The sequence below is a fragment of the Myotis davidii genome, unplaced genomic scaffold (genome assembly GCF_000327345.1).
Source record: "Myotis davidii unplaced genomic scaffold, ASM32734v1 scaffold332, whole genome shotgun sequence".
Taxonomy (NCBI): Eukaryota; Metazoa; Chordata; class Mammalia; order Chiroptera; family Vespertilionidae; genus Myotis; species Myotis davidii.
The window spans coordinates 6,453,582-6,463,703 of NW_006285779.1; the positions used below are offsets into that span (position 1 = coordinate 6,453,582).

Sequence of the window (10,122 nt, forward strand, 5' to 3'; positions counted from 1 at the left end):
CATCCATAAAGAATGGCCTCAGAAGAGGCCTAGTGAGGAGTCACAAGTTTTACCACTGTCCACGCTTAGGAGGCCATCTCCCCCAGACACACTCATGGTGTCCGTGGAGGCCTCGTGGGAGCGATAGGCGGCACTCCCACCTCCCCAGCCCGGTGGCATCAGCAGAGCCCTGGTGCAGAGCTGAAAAAAAATTCTAAACTCCCGCAAAAGCATCTCCAGGCCTATCACTGGAGAATTCAAAAAACTGTGTAAAAAAGGTTGTGTATTAATTCTATGTAGAGTCTCTTTCAGAAAACTGAAGAGGAAAGAACACTTTCCAATTGATTTATGAAGCTACCATATTTTTATCCGATACCAAGTTAGACAAAGGCAGGAGAAAGAGAGCAAGAGAGAGAAAAAAAAAACCTACATGCCAATATCCCCTATAAATATAGGCAGAAAAATCCTTAATAAAATATTACCAAGTGGAATTTAGCAATATATCAAAAGAGTTATACACCATGACTATGTGGGGTCTATCTAGGGATGTAAGTCTGGCTCTATATTTGAAAACTATTAATATAATCCATATTAACGGGAAAAAAATCACACGACCATCTCAATCAATGTAGAAAAACATTTGACAAAATTCAACACCCATTAATGATTTTTAAAATTCTCTGAAAACTAGAAAAGAGGGGGAGCTGCCTCGCCTTGGTAAAGAACATCTATAGAAACCTACAACTAGCATTCTACTTAATGGTGAAAGGCTGAATATCTTCCCTCAAGATCAGGAACAAGGCAAGGATGTCCAGTCACCAATCTTATTCAACATTGTGCAGGAAGTTCTTGTCAGTGCAATAAGGCAAGAAAGGAACTAAAACATATACAGATCAGAAGGAAGAAATAAAACTTCCCCTATTTGTAGATGATATGATTATTTGTGTAGGAAATCCCAAGGAATCTACCAAAAAAAGTCCTAGAACTAATAAGTGAGTTCAGCAAAGTCATAAGATAGTGATACAAATATTAACTGTGTTTCTATGTGCTAACAATGAACACATGAATAGTGAAATTAAAAATATAATACCAAAAAAATATATATTCATATAATACCAGCCCTAGCCGGTGTGGCTCAGTGATTTGAGCGTTAGCTGCGCACCCAAAGATTCTGGGGTTTGATTCCTGGTCAAAGGCACGTACCTGGATTGCAGGTTCGATCCCCTAACCCTCGTCGGGGCTCATGTCGGAGGCAATCAATTGATGTGGCTCTCTCACATTGATGTTTCTCTCTCTCTCTCCTTTTTTCCCCCTTTCCCTCCCTTCCATTCTCTCTACAAAGCAATGAAAAAATGTAAAACTATACAATTTTAGGGAAAAAAAATAGGAGGAAATCTTCACAATTTGGTGGTAGGCAAATAGTTCCTCAGGTGAGGATTAACAACAATAACAAAAAATGCAATACCATTTATAATCATTCAAAAAATATAAGTCACTTGGGTGTAAATCTCTCAAAACTTGTATAGGTTTTGTTCGCCAAAAATTACAAAGTGCTCATGAAATAAATCAAAGGAAGTCGACACAGATAGAGAGACATATCACATTCAAAGTTTTGGAGAAAACATAGTAAAAATGTCAATTGTACCCAAATTGGTATACAGGTTCTTATCAAAACCCCAGCAAGCGTATTTGTAGATATAGACAAGATTATTCTAAAATTTATATGGAAAGGCAAAGGAATTCGACCTAAAACTGTTGAAAATGAAATGGGAAGAATCAGTCTACCTGATTTTAAGATTTATGCTATACTACAAGAATAAAGTCTACGTGATATTGCAGAGGGATAGGTCAATGGAAAGAATAGAGAATCTAGAAACAGACCCAGACAAATACACCCGACCGATTTCTGACAAAGGTGCAAAAGTAACTCTGGAGGAAAATCACCTTTTCAACAAATGCTGCCGCCACAAGTGGATATCTGTAAGCCAAAAAAAGAGCCTCGATCTAAGTCTCCCGCCCTACACAAAATTAACTCAAAATGGGCCACAAACTTATAAAATGTAAAATTATACAATTTTAGGAAACATAGGAGAAAGTCTTCACAATTTGGTGGTAGGCAAATAGCTCTCTTAGATTTGACATCAAAAGCTAAACATAAAAGAAAATATTGATAAACTGGACATTACCAAAATAAAAAACTTTTGCTCTTCAAAAGACATTTAAAGAGAATGACAAAACAAGCTACATACTAGTGTTGGGAGAAAATATTTGCAAACCACATATTTCAAAAAGGATTAGTATCTAGGAGATGTAATGAACTTCCAAAACCAAAAGTCAAAAACCAAATAATCCAATTAGAAAATGGTCAAGCAACATAAACTGACATTTCATCTACAAGCATATACAGATGGTGAATATATACATGGAAAGATGTTCCATAGTGTCAGCCGTAGAGACATGCAAGCTAAAACCACAACGAAATATCACTCCACACCTATGGGAATGGCTAAAATAAAAGATAGTCACAAGATCAAATTCTGGTGAGGATGCAGAGAAATTGGATCACTCATACACTTATACCGATATAAATGTAAAATGGTACAGCCACTCTGAAAAACAGTTTGGCAGTTTCTTAAAATAAAAATTAAACATGCAACCATCATGACTCAGCAATTGTGTATTTATCCTAGGAAAATGAAAACCTATGGTCACACAAAAACATGTACATGCCTGTTCATAGAAGCTTTGAATAGCCCAAACTGGACACACCTAGCTGTCATTCAACAGTGAATGGTTAAAGAAGTTGTGGTGTGGCCCTACCATGAATTACTCCTCATCAAGAAAAAGGAACCATCTAATTGAAATGTGCAACAGCTAATGAATCTCCAGAAAATGATTCTGAGTGAAAAAGCCAGTCTCAAAAGGTTATAGACTAGATTTCATTTATACAACAGTCTTGAACTGACAGAATTTAAAAGTTGGTAAACATATCTGTGGTTGCCATCAGTTACAGAGAGGGTAGGGGCAGGAGGTCAGTATGTGTGCCTCTAAAAGTGGAACATGAGGGATCTTTGTGGTGATGAAATATTCTGTATCTTGACTATATCAGTATCAAAATCCTGGCTGTGATATTGTTCCTACTGGGGAAAACTGGGTGGTGGTTCCCTGTATTATAAGTTTAATTTAAAATAAACATAAAGCCCAGCCGGTGTGGCTCAGTGGTTGAGCATGGACCCATGAACCAGGAGGTCACAGTTCAATTCTCAGTTAGGGGCCAGGGTTTTGGCCTCAATCCCCAGTAGGGGATGTGCAGGAGGCAGCCGATCAATGATTCTCTCTCATCATTGATATTTCTATCCCTTTTTCCCTCTCCCCTCCTCTCTCTGAAATCTATCTACCTACCTACCTACCACCTATCTACTTATAGGGACACACATTTTTCTTTTCGCCTTGGGCTCCACTATGGCTCTGCACAGCACGGTCTGGCATCGACAGGCTTTCTCTCTTGGCTCTTCTCGACTTGCCCAGCACAGAATTGGGGTATGCGGTCTGACTGCAGAACAGATTATTTGAAGACAGAATTCTAAATACCTCCCGCTTCTCCGTTACTACTCCCGATCATTCTGCTAGGACCTGGCCCTTTATAGAGGCCCATGGACCCTTTCTCTAGGTCAGTGATGGCAAACCTTTTGAGCTTGGCGTGTCAGCATTTTGAAAAACCCTAACTTAACTCTGGTGCCGTGTCACATATAGAAATTTTTTGATATTTGCAACCATAGTAAAACAAAGACATATTTTTTATATTTATTTTATATAATAAAATGCCATTTAACAAAGAAAAATCAACCAAAAAAATGAGTTCGTGTGTCACCTCTGACACATGTGTCATAGGTTCACCATCACTGCTCTAGGTAGTGCATCTAAGTCAGGTGCCAGGACAACTTCTGTCACAATCACTCAGGATGCTTCCCTCAATGCCTATTTGTGAGCCTAAAGGATTATAATTTTAACTAGATTCCTAAATGAATGCTAATGCACACGAAAGTTAGGGCTCAGCTTTGTCTGAAGTCAAGATTTTCTGGGGAGGCACAAGAGTTCCCACACTGGGATGTTTTCTGAAAGGACTTTCTGGAAGGGAAGGGAATGAGTGGGGACCCCTGGGCCTGCCCTGGATCCCGCTAGAAGGAGGACACAGAACCACCTCCCCACCCACCAACCCTTTGCTGCCATTGGCTGGGAGCTCACCGCAGTGTTGGGCTCAATGAGGCGGAGCTGTAGCTTCTGGGCATCTTCCCATTGCCCTGTGAGGCAGAGTCGCTCCAGCTGGCACACCTGAGCCCCCAGGACATTGGCCAGGGCACACACGCCCCCCACAGCTCCTGCCCGGGGTAGGATGCAGAACATCAGCCAGAGCCCCTTCTCACAGAGAATTCCATACCCCGGTCCAGTACGTCTTTGTGAGGAGCTAGGGATGTGGATTTCTATGCCACTGGTCGGCCATGTCAAAGGCACGCGCCATGAGTCCACAGAGCACAGAGATAGCTGCCAGCACAGTCGGTGAGTAGAGCCCGCAGGTCAGGGAGCAGAGCTTGGAGGCTAATTCAAGGCAGTTCCTTCCCTGCTCTCCTTTCCCCTCCCCCGCAAAAAAGTAAAGTTCCCCCTGCCTCTTGGCACCTCTACACTCCTCTACAGGCTGCCTGACTTGCCAGTCCTGGAAGGGGTGAGGTGAATGGGAAGTCTTTGCTCTATTTGCTCTTCTGAAACCTTACCCTGCCCCGCCCCGCCCCCACCTCCCATCCTGAATTCAGCTTGGAACAGGGGTGGGGTGGGGTGGGGGAGTGGGAAGTGCTCTGGACACAGGACACCGGGCATTTCCTCCCAGTGGCTGCATAAACCTGGACAAGGCATAGACCCTCTGGTCCTCTTGGTTCTCACTGGGGCAGGAAAACGGGCTGGCGGCCATCGCAGGGGCCCTGCCACTCCTGCCAGCCTGTGAGTGTGACGCTAAGGCTAATGAGGAGAGGCCCTAAGCAGAGGGGCTTGGACACGAGAGAGAGTAGGCAACTGTCAATAAGTTTATACAGCTGCCACTTATTGAATCCCTGTCATGTGCCAAGCACGGTGGCAGACATAGGGCCGGTGCTCTCTAACTCTCACACCTCCCCGCTTTACAGAATAGAAACTCAAACCCAGCGAAGCTGACTACCTCGCCCGCTGACACTCGGTGAGTGAACAGCAGAGCTGAGATTCCAGCTCAGACCCGGGCCTCCAGATCCTTTTCCATCTACCCCATCCTCAGGAAAAAGGCAGAACTGAGTCCCCTTCTTCCCTGTACTTTAAAGACATGGAGAGGGATGTGCAAGGACGTAGACAGTGAGCCAAAGTCTGCATAAACCAGAGAGAATAGGACCCAGCAGCTTTGGAAAAGTAACTTAAATCTGTGTCAGCTGAAGGGGCAAACGCCCCCTTCCCCCATCCGGCACCCTCCTCGGGCTCAAAACCCAAGCACCTTGACCCCAGACAGACAAGAACAGTTGGTCTAATGGTGACATTCCTAGGATCCTGGACTGGGACAGAATCTGATCGGGCAGCTGAAGATCCCTGCCCAGCCCTGCAGGTCTGACCATTCTAGCCTGGAACCAGAGGAAGAGGAAAGTCAACTGCGGACTCAAGGGGAGGGCCCCAAGGCCTCTGTGAGATTAAGGAGCTAAATTTGCCACCTAAGCACGGAGCTTGGGATTAGAGCAAACTGCAAGCATTCCAACGATAGGCCAGGGTTTATGCACGGCCACCCTCCTCCGTCCAGCAAGGTCACTCACAGCACCCAGTGTCCAGACAAGCAAGCAGTGTGCTCAGCTTCTGAGGTTACAGAGCAGGCAAGCTGGCAAAGGCCCTCTGCAGACCCAGTCCTTCCAGCAGACCCCCAGCTTCCTGGGTGTGCCTGGGTCACCCTCACAGTGTGAGAGCAGCGGGAGGCCTACCCACGGCATAGCTGGCCAGCAGGAAGCCGGCCGATCCGGCCAACACCTGGAAATCCTGCCTCCTGGTCTTGTGAATCATCAGCCCGATTCTGGTCACCTGCAACAGCAAAGCTGGTGTGAGTGGGGCCCAGAGCCGCAGGCTAGCCTGGGGGGTGGGGCAGGGCTGGGCCCGTGTGGGGGAATGAGAGCCTCCCCTCCCCCGCCCCACTCTGAAGATCCCACAGGACAGAAAAGGCCCAAACTGAAGCTGGTCCCAGAACTGCCCTGAAGGTGGTAGCAAAAGAGAAGTGGATGGTGCCCACAGCCAGGAGCTGCTGCCACTCACATCACCACCGCTGTCCTTGATGCCAATGATATTCGGGTGCTGGGAGAGCGTGACCACCGTGTCCACAGGCAGGTCTAGCCCCGTGTTGGCTGGGACATTGTACAGCACCACAGGAATTGGAGAGAGGTCAGCGACCTGAGGGGCGCAGAGGAGAGGGGAGAGGGCAGCTGCCCAAGCCCAACAGGTCCGGGCCAGGGCGCCCGGGACAGGCCCACCTCCTGGACCAGAAGTCACAGTGCCACTTTGCCCTGCTTGAGAGCAGTAACAGTGGGTAGTAATTAGTGAGTGCTTTCTATGTGCAAGCACCGTCCCAAGTGCTTTATGTTTTGATGTAATTTAGTCTTCACAACACTGTGAAGAAGTACCTTTATTCCTCCTGTTTGAGAAGGAAGGGAACAGAGACAGCATGGTTAGGCAGTCACACAATGTCACACAGCTGGCACATGGCGGCATTTCTCCCCTTCCCAGAGCTGCCGTTCATGGGACGTAGGCTCACCATTCTGTTCCCAGCTTCTCGGTCTCCTTTTCTCAGGCAGTGTCCCCCTCATTCAGCTTCCTCTTGGTCCCAGCTCTCACCCCCATGCCCACCCCTCGCACCCACCTTGGTGTAGTGGTGAATGAGGGCAGCGCTGCTCATGCGGCCACGATAGTAGCAAGGAGTCAACACCATGGCGACGTCAGCCCCGACCTGGGCCATGCTCACGGTCATCTCCACCGTGGCCTGAGTAGCTGCAGGAGGAAAGAGGGAGTCTTCCTATCGGCCATGCAGGGTGAGAGCAGGAGGAGGAAGAGGGCTGGGCTAGGACCCTGGGGCAAGCAAGGGGTGCAGAAGAGACAAACAAGTAGGCTGAACCCAGCCCCTGGGCCAAGGAGCCGGGCCACCCACCCCCAGGGACTCCCGGGGCCCAGGGCATTATGGCCTCACACTCGCAGCCAGAGCCAGCTACCAGGAGCTTGTCCTTGGGCATGGCCTGGCGCACGCGGCTCACCACCTCCAGGCGCTCACTGCTGGTCAGGAAGGGGAATTCGCCATTGGAGCCCTGGATCACAAAGCCTGCGGGGAGACCGCATCACATCAATAGACACCTCCCCATCCTCGTATGAACAGCAGGGACATTGCTGTTACACGCGCCCAGGTTCCTACTTCCCGGAAACCAAGCTTTTCACACATTTCCTTCCCATCTTTGTTCTGATGCAGCCAGAATGTTTTAAACAGCTGCAATAACCGTGTTCACACCATTTTTCTTTGTTTTAATGAACTGTTTTAGCCGTACCCCAAAGAATAGATAATAACATAACCCACATATGTGTATTCAGTACCCATGGCAACCCTCCCCTGGTCACCTTCCTCTTCCTCCTCTTGCTGTCCTGACTCAGGTGTTATTGTTCCCATTCATGTCTTTCTACCCTTCAGGCATATATTTGGACAAATAAACAAGATATAATATGGATTTTGACATTTTAAACTTTATAGAATAAAACCAGACTTATCTGCATCTTCCGCAGTTTGCTATTTTTTGTCCAACATTGTGTCCGTAGCAGGACATGTAGCTATGATTCAGTCATATTCATTATCCTATATAATAAAAGCCCAGCGACCAAACAGCAGAATGACCAGAATGGTCAACCAGTCACTATGATGTGCACTGACCACCAGGGGCAGACGCTCAATGCAGGAGCTGCCCCCTGGTGGTCAGTGTGCTCCCACAGCAGGAGCAGAGACTCAGAGGGTGGGTCCACAGCCGCTCCGCTGACTGGGATGAGCGGTGCTTCCACAGCAGCCGATCCCCGCAGGCCATGCTCCCCACCAGTGCCCGAATCCCATGCACCAGGTCTCTAGTCATATAATATTCTATTGTGTGCTTAGACCACAATTTACTTTTTTAAAAATTAATTTTGAGCGAAAGACATTGATTTGTTGTTTCACTTATGCATTCATTGATTGATTCTTGTATGTGATCAGGAATTGAACCCACACCCTTGGCATATCAGGATGATGCTCTAACCAACTGAGCTACCTGGGTAGACCCCACAATTTACTTTCCATTCTCCCTTTGAGGACAGTTTCAATTTTAATTTTAATATTTTGTTAACCCTCACCTGAGGATATTTTCCATTGACTTTTTCTTAGAGAGAGTGAAAAGGTGGAGAAGAGACAGAGAGAGAACCTGGGACCAACCCTTCAGCCCACAAGCCGACACTCTATCCACTGAGCCAAACTGGCTAGGGTCCTTCGGACATTGAGAACGTGTCCTTATTTTTGCTAGCATAGCTAAAGCAAACATTTTCTGGAAAGTCTCCCGTGCCCATGCCTAAGGGATTCCCTACAGTCGACTTAGGTGTGTAATTAACAAATTGCACAGCTGCACGTGCCACGCTCTCTGATTATCCAGGTCACGCCCATCAGCACAAAGAAGAGTCTGTCAGTCCTCGTCCAGGCCAACACGGGGCTGTCAGCACGATCTTTTGCCAATTTTCTAGGTTAAAGGTGACATCTCATTCTTGTCTTTTTCGTGTTCCTGTTTTATCAATCACTGGAATGGTTCCTAACATTTCCAGCTAAAGGTGTCCACCCTTTTACATCCACAAGAGGCCAGCAGAACTGCTGCTATTCGGCTAAATCTGAAAGGAATGTATCAGAACCATTTCCTTCCCCCACCCCCATCCCCTTTTTTTTAACTTTCTCTTTCCTCTTCTTTCTCCTCTCTACTCCATTCCATTCCAAAAACATTTTTCTTCCATAGCTGAGAAACACAGCATAAAATACAACAAGATTATTAGCAAATGCAAGTGTTTGGGAGAAAGGAAGGAAAACAAAGCCAGGAACGATATTGATTTCCAAACCCCTGTCACACACTTGTGAGCGATGAATTTGATTTGGAGCTTCCCAACTGTCAGAGCTAAAAGGGAAACATGGTCAGCTGACAGGCATGTAGAACTCAAGATCAAAGCCAGGCGGCCGCCCTGGAGAAACACAGGGTTTCCTGGCACTGGGACCAAGAGAGAGTGTTCCCGTGAGTCATCCATCCTTCAAGGGACACAGCGTGATCTGGAGGCCGTTACACCACAAACCTTTCCCTGCTGCTCGCTACACCGTTAGAGCCCACTCTGCAAGCTGCCAGGCTAGCTCACCGGGTCCTTAGCGGCCTTCTTCTTTTCAGGTTTTTGCCTCGCTAACCTTACGGGGACCATCTGGAGGCATACAGCTTTGGGCGTCTGTTGCGTTGCCTCCTGAGGAGCCGCTCCTCCGCGTCAGGCTGGAAGCCGATGGTCAGAGCCTCTTGCTACACAAGGCCCCGTGCTTTCCTGGGTGGCCATCCCCATTTGTAGAGCTGCCAACCCTGGAGGAAGGCTCCAGTCCAGTCGGGATTGGACCAGCACCCTCTGATTTAGAGAGCAAACACTTAGAGATGAAGTCTTGGTTACTCCCTCTATTCAAATGGAAGAATATCTCCCTCCCCAACCGTGCCTGCCACCCTTCCTCGAAGGGGGCCGAGGTGGGGTCTTTCTCCAGCTACTTCTTCAGCCATAGCCACTCACGCCCAAGTCCCCCTTCATTTTGGTGGTCAGTTCCTCAACAGCTCCTCAGTTCCTCACTGGCGGACCTGCCTCAACAGCAGTGGTCAGAGAGACCCACTCTGAGGGTAAAGAGGACCCTCACTCCTAGGGGCCCGCTTGGCATGGCTAAGTGGTTGAGCATCGACCCATTAAACAGGAGGTCACAGTTCAATTCCTGGTCAGGGCACATACCTGGATTGCAGGCTCGATCCCCAGTAGAGGGTGTGCAGGAGGCAGCCAACATCACCAATGTTTCTCTCTCCCCCTTTCCCCTCCTCT

General features: G+C 47.6%; 1 protein-coding gene across 1 annotated transcript in view; it reads right to left on the reverse strand.

Annotated features, from left to right (window-relative positions):
* Positions 1 to 10,122, reverse strand: part of HOGA1 (4-hydroxy-2-oxoglutarate aldolase 1) — a 21,224-nt gene that overhangs the window by 3,364 nt on the left and 7,738 nt on the right. The window contains exons 2-6 of the mRNA XM_006756587.2: positions 7,211 to 7,339; positions 6,887 to 7,014; positions 6,286 to 6,420; positions 5,961 to 6,057; positions 4,225 to 4,358 (exon numbers count right to left, since the gene is read on the reverse strand). Of these exons, the coding sequence (XP_006756650.1) occupies positions 4,225 to 4,358; positions 5,961 to 6,057; positions 6,286 to 6,420; positions 6,887 to 7,014; positions 7,211 to 7,339 (623 nt within the window). The remainder of the gene's footprint in view (positions 1 to 4,224; positions 4,359 to 5,960; positions 6,058 to 6,285; positions 6,421 to 6,886; positions 7,015 to 7,210; positions 7,340 to 10,122) is intronic.